The following is a 22,965-nucleotide window of genomic DNA, read 5'->3' on the forward strand; positions in this document are numbered from 1 at the left end:
GTACGAGAGCCTCAAGTCCTCTGGAAACCAGGCGCGGGCTCCGGGCACTGCCGGCACACCTGGTCTGAGGCTGCAGGCACTTACAAAGCCAATGCCACATAACTTCAGCACTTTTCACATTTCCCTCGGGACGTTTCACGAAGAGAAATTCTCCTTGCAAAGCTGATGGGAATGATTTGAAAAACCAACAGAGTCTTGCGCTGGGGAAACCAGCTACCACAGCTTCTCACTGAAGTCCTCAATTTATTGACACAACACGGATATAGCATGAGAAGCAAATTTGTTCCATATTATCTACTGGCAGTATAGCTCAAAAGATGCATTTTGAGGCTGTAGAAAGAATTTTATTCTCCAAAGCCTTGTAATTCAACCCTGCTGAAGCTGCCCTCACACAAATCAGCGATGACACATCTTTTCAACGTCTGGGGCCAAAATTATTTTTAAAAGCATTGCAGGTAATTGCCGTTGCTGTCATTCCAAATCATTGCTCTTTCCACTATTTTACCATCACTGATGTAACCCAACAAGTGTCAACAGCAAACACGGGCTGTTTCTGCAATTATTGAATTAATGGAAATAATACATTTCACAACGAAGAGCTCACACGTATCAATGGCCATGACCAGATCTTCAACTCAAATTTACAAGAGACGTCCTATGTTTCCAAGGTTTGTTACATACTACTCAAACATCTGGGTACCTTCGAAAATAATTGGCCTGCAGGGTGCAGATTTTATCGATCTTTTTCACCGGGGTGGATTGGCCACAGGAGTCTTTAAAACAATGGCAGAAAAAAAAATTGCTGAACCTAGTTCTCCTGAAGAATTTCAGAAAGATCAAATTAGGCCAAAACCGCTAATCTTCGTTTCAGTGGGGTCCCTTTTTAGCAGGGGTCCCTCTAGCAGGGTCCCTCCTTTAAAAGAAAAAGGAAATTAAAAATGAAAAACAGCACTGGGGAAAAGTTAAGCGCGTACTTCAAACTCACACATGCCAGGAAATTTAGAGTTAAAGGTGAAACTCCACCCTAAAGAGCTCCATACTGGAGATATTTCGGTGAACAAACATAACGTGTTCTGAAATACAGAGACCCAGTAGGGTGCACGAGGCATGGAGTTTCAGCCTTCACTCCAAATTTCCTGGCCTTTTGGAGCTTTATTAGAGTTTCATACCCCAAACATTTAAGTACTCCAAGAAGTTTCCTCAGCGCAGCTCACCCCGATCCTTTTGGAAGCTGTGAACAAGCGCTCCGGTGGTGCAGCCACCCATCCATTATCAACGGACCTGAACACACTTTCTTGCAAATTTATGTTAATTTGGAGCGCTGAAATTATGTGCAAACCAGGTAGTTTCAGTTGAGTTACCCTGAGAAACTTCAAAATTGCAAATCTATTCAGAAGAAATCGGACAGGATTTCATTGCCCCCAGCAGAGCACGTGCTCCTTATCTTCCTCCACTGCATGTGGGTGTCATGGTTTTGGTGTAGTGCTGTGTTTTGGATTTGGGATGAGGGTGAGTTTGACAGCACACTGATGGCTTTGGTTGCTGCTGAGCAGTCAAGGCCTTTTCTGCTCCTCACACCGCCCACCAGCGAGGGCTGGGGGGGCACAAAAAGTGGGGAGGAGACACAGCCAGGACAGCTGACCCCAATGGAGCAAAGGGCTATTCCAATACCACATGTCATGGTTTGGGCGTCATATATGATGTCATGCTCAGCGTAAAACGCTGGGGGAAGAAGAAAGGGGGGGGGGAGGGGATGACACGTTTGGAGTTCTGGCGTTTGTCTCCCCAAGTCACCGTTACGTGTGCTGGAGCCCCGCTGACCTGGGGACGGCGGAACCCTGCCTGCCCACGGGAAGCGGTGAATGAGTTCCTTGTTTTGCTTTGCTTGTGTGCACGGCTTTTGCTTTACTTATTACACTGTCTTTATCTAAACCCATGCGTTTTCCTTATTTTTTCCAATTCTTCTCCCCATCCCACTGGGGAGGGGGAGAAGTGAGCGAGCGGCTGCGCGGTCCTAATTGCCGGCTGGGGTTAAACCAGGACAGTGGGTCCTGTAGCTCTGCTTCAGCCAGGGCTATGATCAAGCAAGCACTGAATTGCTTTCGACAGTAGTGGCTTGTATTCCTGGGCTAAACACTCTACCAGGTTGTGGGGTGGGGATATATCCACCCTACTAGAAGGGCTACAAAGCTGGTGAGGGGTCTGGAGGACAAGCCCTACGAGGAACGGCTGAGGGCACTGGGGTTGTTCATCCTGGAGAAGAGGAGGCTGAGGGGAGACCTTATCAATCTCTACACCTACCTGAAAGGGGGTTGTAGAGAGGTGGGGGCTGACCTCTTCTCCCCAGTGACAAGTGATAGGACGAGAGGAAGTGGGTTCAAGTTATGTCAGGGGAGGTTTAGATTGGATATTAGGAAACATTTTTTCATGGAAAAGGTTATCAAACATTGGAAGAGGCTGCCCCGGGAGGGGGGGGATTCGCCATCCCTGGAGGTGTTTAAAAAAAGGGTAGATGTGGTGCTGAGGGACATGGTTTAGAGGTGGTTTTGTCAGGGTAGGTTGATGGTTGGACTTCATGATCTTAAAGGTCCCTTCCAACCTCAGCGATTCTATGATTCTACTTCTCAATGAATCTGGCCCTAATGGATGAAAAATGGCTATGGCTATCAGCAGCACACTTTTTTTACAACGCAGCTTTTATGAACATGTGTTACAAATATTGGAGTGGTTCCAGAGTATCTCAGTAATCCTAAAAGATCTGTTGTGAGGCTCTGCATCATTGCATTTCCTGAGAGCTCTAAGGAAATTATTACCAGCAACTCTCTGTAGCCCCTCGGATCACCCACACTCTTCATCCTTCCCAAATATGCACACAGAGAAAGTTTTGGGACTATATGACTATTTCAGTGGGTGTCTCGACATACAGCTAATGGAGAAGACATCACAGGTACTTTGAAATCGGCCTCGCCAATCACTCTGAACAAGCATCTCCTAGTGCTGGACAGGTCCAAAGTAATGGGACAGCTCGACGCTGTCCTGATCCTGGGGTGTTTGAGGGACAGTTAATTCTTCTTGCTGCAGTTAAGAGAAGATAAACCAAGACATCCACTTCTTGGGTTTCCCCTAGCCCCAAACTGGGCAGAGGAGAGAGCCTATACCAAAGGGATGACCTGCCTTGGGGAAAAAAGGAAGACAGAATAGGGAGGAGGCAGACGGGGACTTAAAACATCGGGAACTGGTGCCAAAGAAGTTCACACAAGGGCCAATAGACACAGACTGTGCCTCATGCTGTTGCACACAGATCTGCCTCTGCATCCTTTCTCCTTCAGTCTTTTCCAAGACCTTCCTCTTTTCCATCACCTTTCCATTTAGTTAATCCCCTCCTCACTCTGTTCCCGCTATCAAATTTAAACATACATACATACCCAAATCCCCTGACATACACTCCTCATACCTCTGAAATCCCTGAACAGGCTGACAAATTAAAAAAAGAAAGACGACAAAAAAAATCACAAGTGATGATTTCTTGGGAAAAACCTTAACAGTTTTTTTTACCGGATCAACTGATTAATTTGGGGGGGAGGACAAGTTTTCAAGCTCATAAACCCTTCTTTGTATTTTTCTTATCTTTTTTCCCTAACACTATTAATTGGCTTAAGAAAAGACATCCCCCCTGCTGCTGAAACCTGCCTTACTTGTAAGCTTCAGCTCTTCCAGCTACATCAGGAACATAATTGCTCTGAAAATCGTCGCACTGGCACACTACTATCTGTTTCTTCTGCTCAGAACTTGCTCCTCTTTTCCCAGTCTTTCCATCACATCGGCTGAGGCTGCAGCCGAGTCCTCTGTGGCATAAAGGTATTTTTCTACCCCAAAATACAAACTACTTATAGAAACTACTATTTTCTGAATAATCACACTTTTGGCTTGGCTTTCTCCCCTGGCATTAAGCTCACAGATATCGGGCAAAGGCAGAGCTGCTGGGCCAGTATTCATGCCTCTGCTCACATCGACATTTTCAGCTGAGACTATATAAAGAAAATTCACCTTATCCTTCTCACCCCTTCTCCTGAACCCTGCGAACCCACTACGTGAAGGCACCGGTAATGCCGAGGGTTTGAAGCGTGGCTGCGCAGAGCAAACTCCCCCAGGACATAGCACAAGTCAGCATCATCTCTTCTGAAAGATTTCTGTACATTTCCACTGGCAGCAATAGCGAAGGGAACGTTAGGGAAAAAAAAACACCTCAACCGAAGTACTGTTTGCCCAAGTCCAGCAATCCACGTGAGAGGCAAAGGCAAACGCATTGAGCTCATGGATGCTGTAAACGGAGCACGGTGGAGGGGGCTGCCCCGTATTTCCCCAAGGGGCAGCTATTGCTTGCAAGAATTGGACTTAAATTCCTATCAGAAAAGAAATCTGAAAGATAGAATGGGAATTGCAGATGGAAGTACCGCACCAGGTTCAGCTTGCCACAGAAATAGCCTGTGCTTTGCTTCTTTCTCTTGGTAAAAGGTGCAACCTCCTGACTTTACAGAAGGTTTCAGCTGCCGCTAATTAAAAACGCGAGGGGGACCTCACACCCACTACTGAAGAGAGATTGTACACAAATGGATGTGGGAGAAAAACAGGGGGATGAATGCAAAGCCCCACAGCACTCGAAAGAGGCACGTGTGACGTGATCAAACTGCGGGGCTGTGTGTAAGACAGTATAATTTGAATTGATCAGCAAAGAGAATAAAGCAGCTTATCGACAATGCTGCTTTTCAGCACACGGGAGGGGATGAGGTCCACCTGGTTCGCGGGAGCAGAGGCTGGTCAGGGGGTGCCGGAGAGCGTCCGTGGGGCAGCGGGGCCTGGAGGACGCAGCGCTGCAGAGCAGCCAGGGGCACATTCAGCCCTCGGCAAACCTGCGGGCTCTGCGCTTGCAAATCTTCCATGGGGGTTCCAGAGCCAGAGCCAAATGAGTCTGCATTAGCAATGGAGAGGATAATAATACTTTAATCTATTGTCTGCCACAAGGATTCTTAATGATCTCTGATAGTTTACTCCATAGATTTTACAGGCTGTCTTCAGTCCAAGCACCCTGCAGTTTGACCAGACAGTGATCTTTTAACATAAGGGATAATATCCCTAGGAGAAACCATGAGTCCTACAAGTCTTGGGGAAAAAACGTTTCTTAAAAAAAACTGTTGGAAAAGATGACCGTGGGTCAACCTAAATCGAGCAAACTCCTACTGTTTCTAGGGTGTGCAATCATACACGTAGAAATAGATTCTGTAGTACCGAAGTCCTGTCTATATCAGAATTCAATAGTAGACTTACAAATGTCAGTGACTAGCATGGGAACAGACGCAACTCCTCCCAGCCGATTAACATCCCTGACATCTGGAATAGAGGACAGCATAAGCAGAGAGAACAGAGGATTTCCTGTTGGGACATGGCTTTTGGGTGACAACTACCGAGATACAGCAACTCCGTCCTTGAGAGTGTTACCTCTCCACCTTCTAAACAGCCCTGGGGCTGGTAATTAAAGAACGGAACATTTAATGCGAATCCCTAGACAAAACCTCAGGTATTTGCTATACGTCTGTCTGATACCTGTGTGAATGCAGGAATCCTTGATGTCAAGAGCTGCACAATGGTCTCTTCGAGGCAGGGGATTAAGTTCTCAAGCTTCCTGAATTGAAGAGCTTTGATGAATTTCTTCTGTTCTTTTTAGCGTTTAGGATTAGGTGGAAATTAATCCTTTATTGGAAATCAAGGAGTATTTCTTACAACTCTTCTAGCTCCTAGAAAAGGGCATCAAGGATGCCTCCCTCCTCTGGAGTAATTTGACCATATTTTGCAAAGAAGTCTCATGAAAAGATTTCCAGTGGAAGAGAAGGAAAAAGAGCTAAGAGGCTGATCTGATCAGAAACTCCACGGAGGAGCCCTGAAGTGCAGCCACAGCTCAGTTATCTGACCGAGGCTGTAGATCAGCCAGCCACCTCCTGCTTTCAACGCTCCTGCTGCCGTCCCAGTGGCATAGCATGGTGAGCCCTTCAGAAGAGGCTCTGCCATACCTGTTCCTGCTCAAAACCACTATGGAAATTTTGACAAATTGTTTGAACGTGTGTTCAGAGTCTAATTTACGCCTGACTGGAAGGTGCCGATGCCCTTCATCTCGCGCAAGCTGATGTGGCACAATGCTAAGCTTTGCCGAACTGCACAATACAAGCGTTGGAGCAGGCTTGGGTGATCCCACAGAAAAGGATGGGATCAGCGGGGCACTGCACTCCGGCGCTTCGGTTCGGTGTCACCCCGAGCCTGCAGGCAGGTGCTGGACGTGGACGCTGGAGCGTCTACAGCTCATCCCAGCCCCTTGTTTAGGCAGAGCGGAAGGGTTACGGGAGCCTTCAGGGCACACGTGGATGTTGAGAAAGCCTGTCCCCAGGGTCAGTTATTCTGAGGGGATTTCCAGCAAGTATTCAGTAGACTGCATGAATCGAGGGAGTTTGAAGACACTCCAGTAGCTTTTACTGTTTCAGGAATTTCATCAGCATTTTCCTAAGGGGGAATGCTTTCTTATCTGTCCATGCGATCCTGTGGTGAAGCCTGATGTGCAAGCCCAATATTACATAAAAGGAATGGCTCAGTTAACCATAGTATGGTGCAAGAATTTGCCACATCAAATGGCACTTACAGAGCATGATTTCCTATGATCCCTTGCTGTTTGTTTCAAGTTTTTTGAAAAAGAGCCATGGTAGGTGTCATGAGCTCAAAGCCTTCCCTATTTTGTAACCAGCAATACCCCAAATAACACAAGGAATGTGTCTTTCTGGCCGCTGTGTTTATCCTTGCGCCTTCCTTTTGTATTGGGCCAGACTGTATGATCTTAGCATGTTCTAATTTCCCAGAATTGCAGAAATAAAGAAAGCCCGAACAATATTTGCAAATCCTGCGCTGGGATGAAATACATTTTGTCCCACTCTCATGAAATTAATAAAAAGAAGTAAGGCAGATATTCTTGGATAAAGCCTGCTGTGTGGCTAATGATAACCAGTCCTTTGTTTTTTCCCGTAGGCTATTAAAAAAGAGGAGAGATGATCTAGTTGGTACCACAATGTTTACAGCTTTTCTGCTGAGCAGCTCTAAGAGCAGAGTCCCCATCCAGCAGTGCTGTCTCTCTGAACTGTCCCTCTGGCAAACTTCTTTACGGACATGCCACTGTACTCAAATCTCTACGCGCCAACATCCCCGCTACCTGACTATGGTACAGAATCTCAGCTCTTTGGAGGAAGATATTTTTGGAGAGGTGGCAGAAGGAGAGGTTGGAGACAAAAAAAAAAACCCAAACCCAAACAGCTCTGCTGTTGGGATCAGCTCTAAAGTCGCCATGGTTGCACCACAGCAGTGACTGAAGGACACTACCAAAGTACCCGAGCGCTTTGTCCCAGGTGCCAAAGGGGTCACAGGGAACTTACAATGCAGATCAGAGGTGTCTTGAAATTGTTCTGGTGCTATCACATCTGTGGGTGCACTTAGTCAAGAAGCATCCACAGAGTTCTTCTGACTGAGACAGTCAGAAGAAGGAAAGTGACTGGAAATGGATACTTCTTTTGGGGACGAAGAGGTACTGAAGAGGTTTCCTGTTTACAGCAGCATTAATCAAGCATTAGCACTTTTTGGTTGGTTCCAAAAGACAAAAGTATTTCAGGAATAAACTCTGACATGGTGAACAGCTGGCTACAACTGCTGACACTAAGGATGTAGGAGGAACAAAACCCAGCAGCCTCTGAGGGCCCCCCAGTACCCAGGAAGGCCGTGAAGAGTCTTTACAGCACAAAGCTCAGGAAACTTTACTGGTACCATTTCATCTTTTTCCCCCCTTTTACTTGATGCCTCACCAGACTGAGGGCTCTTTTCACTTTCTTCTGCTATTGTTAGACTGAACTTTGGCAGAGGATATACCTGGAATTAGATGTGAGCTCGCAGTGGCTGTGGAGATGTCTTCATTGATGTGGTGCAAGGCCTGTACTAGAGGGGACTGAGGACTCTTTGCCAATGAAAGTGATGACAAGAGGGGCTGGTGATGCAAAATGGGCACAGATGGTGCCAACTGAGTCACAGATTTTGACTGAGTCACTAATTGGCATGGAAATCTCTCTCAGGGGATGATGCTGAGGGCAATACCAAAGCCAAACATAGGGTTTGAATCTTCACCCTTTTAGTCAATGAAGGCTTTGCTGCCAAAGCCACTGACCTAAACCTGTATTTGTTACCCGAAATACTCAAAGCAGTGCTCAGCCTCACAAACCTCACTGACCAAGTCCACAAGCCTAACTGCTGTATTTTGCCATACTGAGTGCAAACAGCCATCATAGTGGTGGGTATGAGCTCAGCCTAAGCACGTCAGCCACCAAATAAAGGCTCCAGAGAGATGGAATATCTTCTACTGCCCTTCTTGGTTTCACTGGCAATGAACAATGCTGCATTAAAATGTCTGTGCAAAGACAAATAAATGAAATCTAATGGTTGTAACATAACCTTTGGAGGTTCTATGGATTTTCTCAGGGTCTACACTGTGGAAGAGGACCTTCAGGGCTCCCGCACCGACTTCAGTGTGTCAGTCAAGAGGAGATGCTTCTCAAGCCAAACTGAACATGTAGAAGATCTGTGAGCTCAATGCCATGAAATGCAAATCCTACAGACAAGTTCAACAAGGTGGTCGACTCCAAAGGGAATATACAACTGCGTATGAAAAGCAACTATGCTGTGTTAAGGTAATTTCAGATTTTGGAACTGAATTTTTTGCTGGGGCTTGTGCAAGTACAATCCGTGCAGCAAAACCACTTAATTTGAAATAGAAACATCTCTGCATGTCAGAATAACATTAAGGCACAGTCTTAAATCTGTCAACTAAAATTTACAAGGCTTTTCTTGTTTCATTTTGTATGGGTATTATGCTGGTCACAGAACAAGTGATAAAAGGGTACTATCAGATTAAAAATAATGTATTTTTCTAAAAATTGTCATAGCTGTTATAACTAACACCTCGAGCTCTCAGAACTACGGTGTTAAAACAACCCAATTTGCATTATGCCTTTGACGATACTTGCTTAGTTGTGTTCCTCTCCAGTTGAGCAGCATTAAAAGATTGGTCTTTTTCCTTTCGATATTTTCAATCATTAGTATTTAAAGTATTTCCTCATTTGAGCTTTGTTCACTGGTAACCGACTGAATTCAAGCTGAGCTATAAGGATTTTTTAAAAAACAACCTCACTGGAGTTAAACAAAAAACAAAAAAAAAAAACAAAAAAAACCCCACCAAACAAAAACCACAACTGGAAAGGAAGCATTTCTTTGCAGCTTAATTATGTGTATTTAAAGCTCCAGTAGAGCTGATAATGTTGTTTAAAATCTTCTCTCTACTAAGGAAGTTACAAATATAGCCTGAATTGCTATAATGGAAGGGACTCCAGAAGAAGCTCATACCTTCCTTCTTAACCTGAACTTTGGTGTTGACAACACAGGGTGTTCTGTCCATCTAGAGGTTTTCCCCCATCACTCCATGAATTGCCCTAAAAAACTGTAACATGGGATACAGACAACCTCATTTCAGCTTTACCCTTCGTCTTTCGTGTGTTTCCATTTCTAACTCATTCACAGGGAACACTTTTTTACTTAAACATACAAACTCTTATCTGAAGATGACCAAAAGCAAGTTGGAGGAACTGTAGGTATGTGGTACTCAACTGATGCAATTCAGGGATGTCCTTCTTCAAAGTACGACACAAGGAGGCATTTAGCTGAGGATCTCCAGATTTTACAAACTCACATCCACCCCACAAAAAGTCGCCCTGCCATTTGCAATGAAGTGGCACTACCCCCATTTTCATATATATAAAAAGGGGAGCAGAAGAGCCCAATTACTCACCCAATGTGTGTAACAGGACCGCCAGGAACCTGGTACCCACCTCCCTCCTCACAACCCACAGGCTCAGCTGCCCCTCTACAGCAGTGCTGACAGAAAGCTGTACTCACAGCACTACAAACACAGAATAACCTACCTACCTTCAACGAAGCCTTACAGAATTAAAGTCTACCTAAGACTATTTATGTTCTGTTCCATGCCTGAGGGGCTCTTCCCTCTCCAAATACATACGAGCTTTCTGTGACATCCAATCCCTACCCCTGAGAGTCTGTGGTTAAACTGTGCAACGCTACCATATCCTGCTCATAACCAACAACTAATGGGTCTCCCAAAGTCGGCTGCTTCAATCTTTAGCACTAACTTTCTTTAGCCTAGATGGGGAATACCAATGCCATGTTAAGACACTGCTGAGACCACTACTGAGACTGCATTGGCATAACTGTAATGTGAGCTAAATACTAAGAAAAGAATACATTAATTAAAAACTCCAAAGCCCACAATGTCAATAACACAAGTGTGCCACAGCCAGCAGGCTGATCAATACCTAGACAAATATTCATTAATGTGATCATAAAAAGCTTGTTTGTTTAAGAAATTGCCTACCTGTAAGGAGAATATGGGTCAAAGCACGTCTTGGTGACTTCTGTTATCTCTGGGTTACAGCACTCCCCACCATCAAAGTTGTATCTCTCGTAATTACAATCCATGTCACACACACCGTTCTGCTTCTTCTTGTTGAAGAGCGTGTGGCGTACGTGTCGGCAGTCTCCACCGTCGTACCCAGTCAAGGTGTGGTTGCACTCAGGATCACAGTTCTCATCCCCAATCTTGCTGATATCACAGTTGGCGAGGATGAGTCGGTGGCGAAGGGAAGAGTTCTTCACTTCCAGCACCTCCAGCTCCCAGGTGATGTTGTAGCGGCTGAAAGCCTCATTTAAATGCTGATGCTGGAACTCAATCTGTTGTCGGCTGACGGTGGGGTTCTGGTGCTTGTCATCATAGAGATTTACCACACGGTAGCGAACGATTTTGTTGCGGCGGAAGCTAGGGAGCTTGTTGTAGCTGGCGATTACGTCCGTGTTGTCGCAGACTGTCTGTCCGCAGAGAGGAGGGTCTAGGCTGGTATCCAGCAAATAGCCATGATGATAGCTGAACTTGCTCTGAGGATTGCTGCCATCCTTCATGGGAGACCAGGTGTTTTTCACATTCAGTAAACTGTCTTGAAGAACTAGCTGAGGTAGAGGCATGTCTTGTCTGTGAATTGCCTGGCCCATGTCCAACAAGATCTCCTTCTGAGACCGGGCTGTCCTCCAGAGGCTGAAGTGCTCTATGTAACCCCGATAGTTCTGGTTCAGGGCATTTCCTCCAACCATGAGCACCTTGCACTTCAAGGTCAGAAGACTGAAGATGCTGCCCACTTGCTCTCCACTTGTGGCCACCTGGGCACCATTCACATAGAGTTTCATCAGATGCCCATCGTACGTGGCAGCCAGATGCACCCACTGGTTGGGGAGGTAGCTGCGATGTGCTGCAATGGTGGTTACTTTGCGAGCACGGTCCGTCTTCAGAGAGAAGAAATAGCGGGGGTCTCTATTCCCCTGGTCACTGACGGTGTTAATCCCCAGGACCCATCCTCGGTCACGGGAGGTGTAAGAACATTTGTCATATAGTCCTATGTGCCCCCAAAAAAGAAATACGAATAAATAAGGATGACAGAATAAAGAAATTAGTCTTTCAATTGCATAAATACATCTCTCTATATGTATGTACACACTCACCTACGTATGTTAGAAAGTTAGTGTACAAGAAATACATTAAATCACCTAGTGCATGATTGTGGGAGGTCATATTAAGACTTGCTATTAAAGGTCAAGATTTGCCAGTGGTGTGTACGAATGGGATTCCCCTTATCCTGACCAAAGGCCAAAACCCTTTTGCAAAATGTTGTATTGTGCATTTGGTTCCTACCTTCACTCAAAACAGACATTACTAGCTGAAAAAAACCCCACTCTTGAGAAGCAATTCTTGTTGACTTCACTCACACCCCTGAACCCTGCATCTAATAAGGTCCAGAGGAGAAATAGGAAAAAATCTAAGTACTACACAGTTTGAGAAACACTGAGCAGCTGCAATCGTCTTGGTAGGATCAAGCACCCAAATCGTACAGAGCAAAAGGGATGTGTTCAGGCTACCTTCAAATTCATAGCCAACAAAACCCAGTAAGGAAACGGCACACGTTGGTACGCTGGATGTGCTGAACAAGGTATACACCACACCAGGAAAGGGCAAGAAACGTGCATGGATGGACACACACATTCAGAAAGACTCCCGCCCCCTCGCACACACACACTTCATAACAATTTGGTGCACTGCAGGGAACACACACTAATGATTTCTCTCATAGATGAAGTGTGAATCCACACCTAAAGATCTCTCAAGCAGTCTCCAGACAGCTCCAAGCAGTGGGAAGAGCCCACTCCTCCTCAGTGTGGGACACAAGGTTTGGCAAGTTAAAGACATACATTTCCATCCTTCGGTTCTCAAAGGCCAAGGGCTGCGGGGACACCCCTCAACTGAAAAAATAATCGTTAGAGCCTTCAGCACCAAACGGCCTTTCTACTATCAGCACACAGAAAACAATCCTTCCCCCAAGCCTTCACTTCCAAAAGCCTTAGCGAAAATGATAAATCTCTGACAGTTCAGTCCTCATGAAAAGACTAAATATCCCCTTACCTCACCCCTGCACCCTAACCTTCCCAGCACTACAACCAAATAACATCTTCTGCTTCTGACTAAGTTGCTCAACAGCCATCTGTTAACAATCACTCATTAACAGTGCAGTCTTGTCTAGTATCAACAGAGCAAAGGTTACAGGAGCATTCACTGTATTTTTCCTCCCCGCTCCCAGCACCCACCTTCCCCCCTCTCCTCACACCCTTCCCCTCCCCTCCCTCCTCCCCCTCGTGAAAAAAAGTCTTCTGATGGGAAAGTTAAAAAAATTTAAACAGGCCTTTTTTTCTGCACGCTGGTATTTTGCTAGGGACTCCGAGCTCCCCCTTTTCCTGTTGCCTTTGGAAGAGAGATCCCAGGGTTCGGAAGGTAATGTGTTTATTCATCTGTAGGGCGCACTCAGTTCAAAACCTTTTGGAGACCAGCTTCGAGTTTATACTGCTACTTCTGATCACGAGAAAGGAGAGGAGGAGAACCAGGGAAGGAAAAAACAAACACGCTAAAAAAAAATGACATTTGCTGGGATGGATATTTACCCGAGAAATTTGTGATATGAAAGCCAAAGCTACCAGTGACCTTCTGGAGTGTGTTTTGTAAGTGTTTTTTAATTTTTCTTCATGGAACAAACACTTTTACAAAACACTTGTTTTCAGATGCATGCGAGTCCATAAACGTCTGCATTTTTATGAATCTCAAATGAAGGTATTGTCCAACGATAGTGGGTGGATAATACTGCAACGAATGAGAAGACAGCTGGCAAGAGAAGTCCCTCTTCCAAATAAGTCATAAAAAATAAGATATAAAAATCTCAACTTATTGTAATAAGACCATTCGAGCTGGTCAGACATTTTGTAAGAGAGCTTTTGCCTGCCAAGAAATGCCAACATGGTGAGAGCAGAAGCAGCGATGCAGAAATGGGCTAGTCCCAACAAATCTCTCGGAGAAGGTGTGGGTCTTCAACATGGCCAGAGGAACCCCAGGGACTCCCTCGGCTCTTTTGACCGGAAGCATAGAAGGTCAACCCATCCCAGCCATGCTCCCCACCAGCTCCTGCCGCCTTTGCCCCCCAGTGACTGGACTCTCCAGGCCTGCGGACCACAGGGCAGATGCACACGCAGTAACTGCTCCACCTGTTCCTTAAGGCATCCAAGATCCCCGCGGCTGGACGGATGGCTGGAAGTCCTGGAACGGGCTTCTGGGGTCTCCAGCTCCAGGGAAGTCCACCATACAGTCTTTAAGGGTCAAGTTTTTTGGCTTTTTGTACTGACCGGGGCTGGAAATATTCCCCCAAAGAACTAATAAATTTTTGTGGAATGGAAATTCAGTTTCCTAGCCAGCATTAAAGAACATCTTCCTCTCTCTCTGAAGTGCTGCATGATGCTAGTGATTGACCTCAGCTGAACAGATGGAGCTGCTGGAGGAACGCTACAGAATAGTAGCAATCCTCCCTTGCCTTTCAGCATTTAAACCCTGATGTGATGCAACGTGTCTTGAGTTTGGCTCAAACAGCTGCCATCAATTCAAGATTTACAGGGAGCCAAAGGAGGGCAGAAAAAGAAAAAAAACAGTGACAATAGGGACATCACTGAACATGCCAGTATGAAAGCCGCTGAACTAAAAGTCTACTATTCCAGTTCCTTACATTTTCTAGTTTAGGGCAAAGGTCATTACTGAATCCATCTGCCACGTACAGTATTCTTTTCTCAAACTTTTACTATTACAGACATCCAACTCTTGATGAAAAGACAGATTGAACACAATCCCTTCAGCAGCAAGACTTGTTTTATTCTTAAGAGAAAGGAAAAAGAGTAAGAAACCCACACTCCCTATAACTTGCAAAGTCGCACCAGTTCTTTATGACCTTCTTTTGCTCGTACGCTGTACCTACTTTCCCAATCCTTCACTTACTTTTGGCTTTAGACTAAGAATCCTCCGGCTAAGGGAGTGTCACTTTTCCGTTTTGTCCCCAGCACAATGAAACTAATTTCAGCTGGGACTTTAGATGTCATAATAAAAGAATTTATTACTTCTTCTATGACAACTAATAAGGGCAAAGCCACTGGAAGAGGGACATGTGAAATAATTGCCAGAACTTCTGAAAACTGAATAATTTGATGTTTTCACAATTTATTTCAATTTAGTAAAAGGTTCCATAGCCATGAGTTATTTCTCAGACATAATTAAGAACATTTTAAACAAGAAGAGGCCTCTTTTACCCCAAACAAGGCTGGTTTTGAGCAAAATCACCCCTCACAATGGTTGACACTCCAAATTTCAAAATTCAGCTGTGACCACAACCAACATTTACATGAAAAACATACAGAGTTTAGATTCTCATTTACACTGAGAATTCTTTACAATGATGTGGTAAAGGACATTTTTAGCTACTTAATATCCCTTTACAAACCAAGAGTGGTGTAAAGAGGCCTCATGGTAAATGAGACTCAAGCCAATGACTGAAAAACCACAATTTGGCGAATATGCCTGAAGTTTCCGAGCCAAGAAATGGTGCGAAATAAAACTGATGTTTGTTTTCCCCACAGCAATTAGATTAAAAAAATATGTACAAGTTTCATACAGCAGCAAACAGTTTTCCTCACTTCTGCTTGCCCTGAGTTGCTAGAAAGGGATGGAGCTACAGCTGAGAAGAATACTGACAGCCCTTCTAACTCCTTAGTCTGAATGATTTGTTCCCCATAAAGCTCCTGCTCCTGACACCCAAGGGATTAAGACGGAATTTTATCTTTTATTGAAAAACTCTTTTATTGAAAGACTCTTTCCAGTAAGAGTCAGTGGTGACCTTCCTTCCCCACAAAGAGTGAGTCACTTTTCAGACAACTCCAGAGAAGAGCAGGAACGGAGTAAGATGCCACGTTCCTGCATGCTTGGCCAAGGACAGACTTTGATGGCCCACAAGGCTCCTTGCAGTCCCATGATGTTTGTCCCTTATAGGAAAAGTAAATTCCTAGGCATCAAAAGCGTGGGGAAGGCTGGAAAATGAAGCTCTAAAGCCCCAATGCCAAAAGCCAAACATGGAAAACCAGAAATATAGTCTCTCCTTTTTTTTTTCACAAGTGAAATCACAGTTCCCTCGCTACTGACCCACAATTGCTCCAGTATATGACGGTCCATCTGACCTCTCCCAGGAGGCCCTAACCAAGGCCAGGGTACGGTTGATAACCCAGTTTGTTTTCAGGACTTGGCTGGGGACTTACATAGAGCCACGGCCTCGCATGGGCCCTGTGCGCCGGACAGGGTTTGGCAGCAGGAGCACAGCGTGTAGCATCAGCTGCCGAACTTCTGGAAGAAAGTCCTGGGTGAGGACACGGGGCATTGCTGTAACCAAGCTTGCGACGCCGAGATTGGAGCAGATGTTTATCAGCAGCAGCCACAGAGAAACGGGAACTCACAGCTAGAGGCTGTGGCTGCTGGAGTCATAAGTAGCTCTCTCTGCGGGCAGAGTTTGAAAGAAGAGAGGCCGAAGTAGCCCAGGCGAGCTGCTGTAATCCACTTTAGTATTATCAATAACAGAGTCCAGGCCTCCCTCCCTCACTGCAGCACAGTTTCTTGCGTCTTGCTAACAGCAATCTTCCCGTTAATCAGCACAGCCGTAGAGTTACCTAAGAATTTAATTCTTTATGCAGAAAAAGTTTCCTCACTTTGCTGAGCAACGGGAAGCAAGGGTGAAAAAAAAAAGGAAAAAAAAGAAAAAAAAAAAAAAGGACTTGTTATGCTTTCCTTTCCAGGAGCCGAGAGGTGGGGGAAGGGGAAGAAGGAGGTCAGCCTGACTTTGAACACATCAGGTGTGCTGCGGAGCCCGTCACAGCCGCGCGAGGCAGAACAGAAAACAGTGCCCTGCACTTCTGAAAGTTGGCCGTGCCTGTTTTGCTGGGAGACTACAACCAGAGGTGACAGGACTCTGTTATGAAAGGGGAATTTAGGTCAACAATCAAAGCTGCAGTCAGGGGGCCCAAGAACAGGGAGCTAAAGGTTGGGGCTGTTTTTTTCTTTAGCATGCTTTAATCGTTTAGTATCAAAGCACAGAGGAACGCTTGAGAGAGCAAATATTCTACAGGAACCTATAGAAAGCTTTTATCTGTCCAGAGGAAAATAATTAAACCCGACAGATTTGGGTTAAGTATCCCCATGTTCCATGCAATTGGATAAGTCAGCGAAGATCCACTGGAGCAGTTCTTGAGTTCTGCGCTGGATATTTCATGGTATGACGTTGAACCCAATATAGTTTTACAAAGGGGAGAAATAATCTCTCCTTTCCTTTGCCATGCCTACCCCAGCCCCCACTTCCTTCCACAATAGTTAAATAATTCAGAGTCCAGAGTACTTAAGGCAACATCTCTGTCTATACCGTTTCCAACACAGCTAAGAGGCCTCCTGAGGTCGCCCCCTGAGACAAGGAGTGGCTCAAGCAAACCGCCTGAGACCTGCTCAGGTGGCAACGGACTACTTAAGTGAGCAAAAAGGGGATGTTTGCTGTTACTATCAGTCTAGCTGAATTCACACCAGATATTCTCATTTACAAGCTACGCAATAGGATTCAGATCCGAGACAGAAGGACGGAGTTCTTTTTGTTTTGACACGAAAGACAAGATCTTCATCATGTAGAAATAAAGAGTCTAATACAGCTATGGCTATTTAATGTTGAGAATTTGGCCCAAGGCTCTTTGCAATATCTAAATCTTTGTATCATTACCATTTAGCATTAAATTAAGCATATATTCTTACTGTTTCTCAAATTCCCAGTCACTCATAATGCTCAATGAGATACCTCGGAGCCTGAAAACAGGGAGTTGAGAACGGCTAAAAACAGCAAAACATGAATTTGTAGTGGCTGGTTAGTTATGAACATTACATAAATCCTTCCCTACTGATAACAAAATCATGTAGGCTGCAACAGAGCAGCCACTGCCATGGACAATCATATTAGTGACACTTCACTGAGCCTATTGTGAGAATATACCCGCAAACAGTATATAAGAGACTACTGCAGATAGATCTGGTAGGCTGGGGTTAGTGAGAAATTATTAGATTGTGAGGATTTTGAGGTGGAAGTGAACACACAACACTGCATAACCAGATGGCACAGGGGAGCGAGCTTCAGTCCTTGCAGTATTATAACAGGATCATCCTTGGAGTGGGTATTGCTTTTGCAAAGGCTGCTTTGTATCCAGCATCGGCGTAAACAAGTATGACTGGGAAGGTTGGCTTCTTATCTAGATCTCCCTAAGCATTGCACAATAAAGCTGCAGAACCAGTGGGGACTGGTACTCGGTTAGCAAACTGTGGCTGTTTATGATCTACTAACTAGGTTTAGGTGGGCTTTTAGGTGGATAGCAAAAAGCACATCCTTTGCAAGGGTCAAACTTCAGTCCCTGCTGTAAAGTCTAGGGCTACCGCAACATTCCAGAGAACAAGGGTAAGGATTTTCTAATATCTACAAAACAATTTATTTCTCCTGCCTTGTTCTCAGAAACAACCAAATATTTTTGGCTGAAGCTTGGAAAACCAGTATATGTCTGCGTTATTAGAGATGATCGTAACACGTACGTAGAGACAGCATTAAGATAGTACTGGCAGGCTTCGTATGGCTACTGCTTAACTTAAAGTCATAAACTCTGCAGCCATCAGTGTGCTCCTTCAGAGACTCACTGGTGTATATCATAAATAAGGGAGGCTTTGCTTCAGGCTTGATTCAGACAGGAATTCAGGTTGGTGGCTGCCAGTTTTAGATGCTCTAGTGTGGCCTGTTGATAATAAAGCCGTGTTTAGTGTTTATGAAAACCCAGATATCCTTCAAATACAAGGAATGGAAAGCCCTCAGTAAGTTTGTTAGTTTGGCTCAAAGGGGCCTTAACACACCTCTCAACTTTTAAGCTTATCTATGCTCACTGATCAGCAGAACCAGGTTACGCATTAACCATCCTATTGTAGCTGAGGCAGTGTATTCATCTTCAGAGAAACCCAGCATTAACATCATTCTCACCTTAAAAGCCGATGTTGCAAAACACACAGACACCTATCAAGAGGCATGCATGAAAACCATCCGTCTGTCACAGGCGCATGCACACCACTCACAAAATTGGAAGCACCCCCAGACCTGCAAAGAAGGACATAAATACAATGGCACACCAGCAGAAGGGTCGCTCTACGCACCCAGATGAATGTACCCAGCAACACGCTTGGTGGAACATACGTTACCTCTGCTGCCATGTCTCCTCCTCCTCCCCGCACTAATAGCCAAACGCTGATTAGCGATCAAAGCTCTACAGAGAAATCTACTCTCGTGCATCCTAACACGGAGCGGCTTTCCTCCCTTTTGTAAGAGTTAATGCTTGAGAGCAAACACAGAGAGTTTCTTCTACAGAAGGAACAGACAGGTAAGCACCATAACTTCCAGGCAATCTAAATGATAAAGTGGCATTTCTGGGCTCCTTTTAGAAAACAGCAGAGAGAATTGATCATAAACTGGGTCAAGATAGGTCAGCATACCTCAGAGCAGATCAGATGGCCAGAGCATCCCAGGAGGAAACGCTCTCCTGGAAGGATTATTAGGGGCACATCTGTGCCATCAGATGACCGTGCACAATACCCATCAGCTCGCTGGGAGTTCAATATGGCATTTCCTTTCGAAATGTGCTTTGTGCCTGACAAGTACTGCAAGTCAATCAGCGGCGGCAGCGGCCGAGCCCGGAGTCGTGCTGGAAAGACGCCCGACACGCTGCCCCGCGGAACCCCCGCGACGGCCAGAAACGCGGAGCAGCGAGAAGAGGAGCTCTACGCGTGAGATCGCTTGTGGTGCTGATCAAAATACACAGCCAGGAATGAAGAGGGGACAACAACACAGCTTGTTTTGCTTTTTAGAATTCCCTCGTCTCTGACCTTTACAGCAGCTTTAGGGCAGCGCTGGAACCAGCTGAGCAGTTACTACTCCCAGCTGCAGAGAGAAGAGCTTTTACACCATTGCACAATGCATGCGTGTTTGGGGTGGGGGGTTAGGGCTAGAGAACAAAGAAGGAAATCTAGTGGCACCTAAATCAAACATTATGATCAATGAGGGCGCGGGAAGAGGACCTGGGGTGCGGGGACAACCTTACAACCTCTGCAGGATCAGACAGATGGCCAACATCCACATTATTGCAAAAACAAAACAAAAACAAAAAATTCCATGAATGCAAACTAGGGCACCCTGCAAGGAGACTGTAAAAATCACATCATGATAGCTGAGCCTTGTCTTTGTAATTGAGGGGCATTTCCACATGAAACAGTTCTAGTTATTTAATTGGATTTTGAGAACATTCTTGGGCAGATAGTTCTGAGTGCAAAACTGAGTAGTTCCAGTGCATTTACACTGATTTATACCATGCAAGGGCTTTGCTTCTGTGAGAATTAAATATCTTATTGTAAAAATATCTTAGATCTTATCCAGACTCAAATATCTTATTGCATCTGGCTTTCCCATATGACTGCATCTTTCCTGTACGAATAGAAACAACCGAAGAATTTACCAACCTTAAAAGAAGCGTCTCCGACGCAATAGGCAGAACAGCAGGCAGTAACAGCAGGCAGAACAGAGCCCATTGTGCCTGTTTTCTGCCGTCGCTTTTGAAAGGGATCCGGGCCTTCTCTAATCATGACTATTTCATGCCTCAAATTCCCCGCTCCATACTTGCATACAAGTTCCAAACCCATACACAAACCACAGAGATATTTCTGCTTTCTAGGAAACATCCTGCTAAAAAAAACCCTGCCTCTCTAACATGATATAACTATTATAGTATGCATTCCAGATAGGTTGTAGTCACCACGTACTAACCTAAGTATATAATTTTAGAGCTCTATTTTTCTGCTCGGTTTGAATCCAATTTCATTTGTTTTGCTATGACTTTCCTCCTGGAAATACCTGAGCCTGTATTTCTGCTCTACAAATATCAGCAATCACTTGACATCTAAAAGAAAATTCTCACACAGATACTCACGATGCCTTAGAAGTGTACAGAAACAAATTCACACCTATTAAACCGAAGGCTGTAGCTGAAAATTCAGCCTTTAGTTCTTAAAGGACAAGATGGGACAGCGATGGGCAGCCCGCCAAAAGGTCATAATTCTACTTCGCTTTCCATAAGCATTGCCAAAGTCAAATGCTTCTCAAAAGTAATTGACCTTCTCGAGTCTGCAGAACTGGGAGAAAAATGTAAAAGAAACATGCTACCTTGGAAGATTTTTGGCAATTCTTGTGTTTAGCTGAGCAGCAGGAAATATCGTATGTCGAACCTTTCTTATGTTATTTCAGCCCTTCCACTTCTGGTTAAATTTGGAACCAAAGAAATGAAGAGTAACAAAATTGCGTGTACATGTTCTGCTTTCTCTGTGCACAGGCCTATATATACACGTGCACATGGCTTTGAGGGAGCAGACCAGGGCATTTTGAGCACTTGGCTCAAATGTGAATTTTGAGGAACGGTCTCCAGCTGGGGATGGCTCAAATGAAACAAAATCCTGTCTCGGAACACTGATTCCCTCCGATAGGCCTTTGGTCTGTATTTGTTGTTTGCAGCTCGGCCAAAGTCACAGGAATAGGTCATTTCAGCATACAGCCTACGTACCCTTCTGGCCTGCTGTTCTGCCCTGAGACTCAGACAAAGACCACCCAGCAAGGAGATGACAAGCAAAAGTCACCCCAAGCTAATTTTCTGCTCTCTAGTTCCCTTCTTTGTTTTTAATGGGTGTCTGCGGCGTTAGCTTCACAGTCCCGACATTGTCAGTGCTGCAACTTCCAGAGGGAAACCTTGACTTTGCTCCCCCAAGGTTGTATTCTGGAGGCCAATTCTTGGCTTCACTGAAGTCAACAGTAGAACTCTTACTACCTTCAATGAGAAAAGATTTCAGTCTTGTTTTCAGCTTGTCCTCAGACTAGCACGGGACTCTTTTGAAGGCAAAAAGTGAGGTAATTGCGAAGCACAGCATCCTGGTCAAAAGCGACAAAATCTAAGTAAGATTAACAACACTGTATGAAACAGCTTGACCAATCAACTATAGTGATGCTCAGGAGACACTACAAAGAGCTGGGAATATTACGGCGATTAGAAATATCCTACCAGTGTCAAGAAGAATCCATAGAAATACTGGAAAATTAAAGGATTTGAAATTAGTATCCTAGTGCTACCTGTGCTTTACTATTGGCTTCAATCATCTTCGCAGTAGTAGCTGAAAACCCCAGAGTAATCTGACATTAGAAGCACTCAGACACAATATGGGTGAGGGCTGAAACAACTGCTCTTTAAAGAACTTGTAATTTCGAAAAACACTGAATTTTAATCTGAAAGTTATGGTGACAGATAGTCCACCATTCGACGCAGAACGGTTTTTCAATGATTGACTGTTCTCAAGACTGAAATACTGCATTTCGTCTCTGGTCTGAAGTTGCTTAGTCTCCATGTGCATCCACTGGATTTACTCATATCCCCTACTGTTAGATTTCCAACCTCCAATTATCAGATTAATATTCTCCAAGCATATACTTGAAGATCATGACGATCAAGTCACCTCTTAATCTTCTTGAGTCAAATAATTTCAGACTTGTTACAAATCCTATAATTATTGTCATGGTTAATTTTTTTTTCCCTAAATCCGCTTTCGTACAACATCCTTCTCAAACTGTGGACACCAGAACTGGACAAAGCACTTCAGCAGCAGCTACTCCGGTGTCAGTACATGGATAACACAACCTCCCCAGTCCTGTTCAGCGCTTCCTTGTTTACATAGCCAACGATGACTCTAAACCTTTGGCCACAGCATCGCATTGGCAGCCCACATTTACATGCTTTATCTATTCCAACACGCAGTTACTCCTACACATTCAGCTTCCAGGTGAAAGACCCTTCCCCCCACCATCCCTCCTTTATGTATGATCTGCCCTCCATCTTTCTATATGTATGACTTCACATTTGGCTTTATTCTAATGCATACTGTTTGCATGTTCTCAATTTTTGAAAACACCCAAAAGAGAGTCCTGTTTTGGTCATTGTTTACCACTCCCTGAACTCTGCAACATCTGCAAATTTTATCAGCGCTGATTTTATGTTTTCTTGCAGGTTGTTGACAGAAAATATTAACTAGTAAAGAGCCAAGATTGCATTGTGCTGAATAGGAGGGAATGTGGCCAGAGTCACACTGTTCAGGCAACAGCTCTGTTTTTCAGTAGGGGAAAATAAATACCTGTGATACTCATGAATACGAGCTTACACAAGTCAAGAGAAAAAAAGATGGGACAAATAGATAAGTATGAGATTGGCAAGATATAC

The 22,965-nt window shown here is 44.7% G+C and overlaps 1 protein-coding gene across 1 annotated transcript in view; it reads right to left on the reverse strand.

Moving 5' to 3' along the window:
- Nucleotides 1–22,965, reverse strand: part of PAPPA (pregnancy-associated plasma protein A, pappalysin 1) — a 181,814-nt gene that overhangs the window by 144,459 nt on the left and 14,390 nt on the right. The window contains exon 2 of the mRNA XM_009888046.1: nt 10,520–11,588. Within this exon, the coding sequence (XP_009886348.1) occupies nt 10,520–11,588 (1,069 nt within the window). The remainder of the gene's footprint in view (nt 1–10,519; nt 11,589–22,965) is intronic.

Source organism: Charadrius vociferus, unplaced genomic scaffold (assembly GCF_000708025.1).
Source record: "Charadrius vociferus isolate BGI_N301 unplaced genomic scaffold, ASM70802v2 scaffold56, whole genome shotgun sequence".
NCBI classification, from domain to species: domain Eukaryota; kingdom Metazoa; phylum Chordata; class Aves; order Charadriiformes; family Charadriidae; genus Charadrius; species Charadrius vociferus.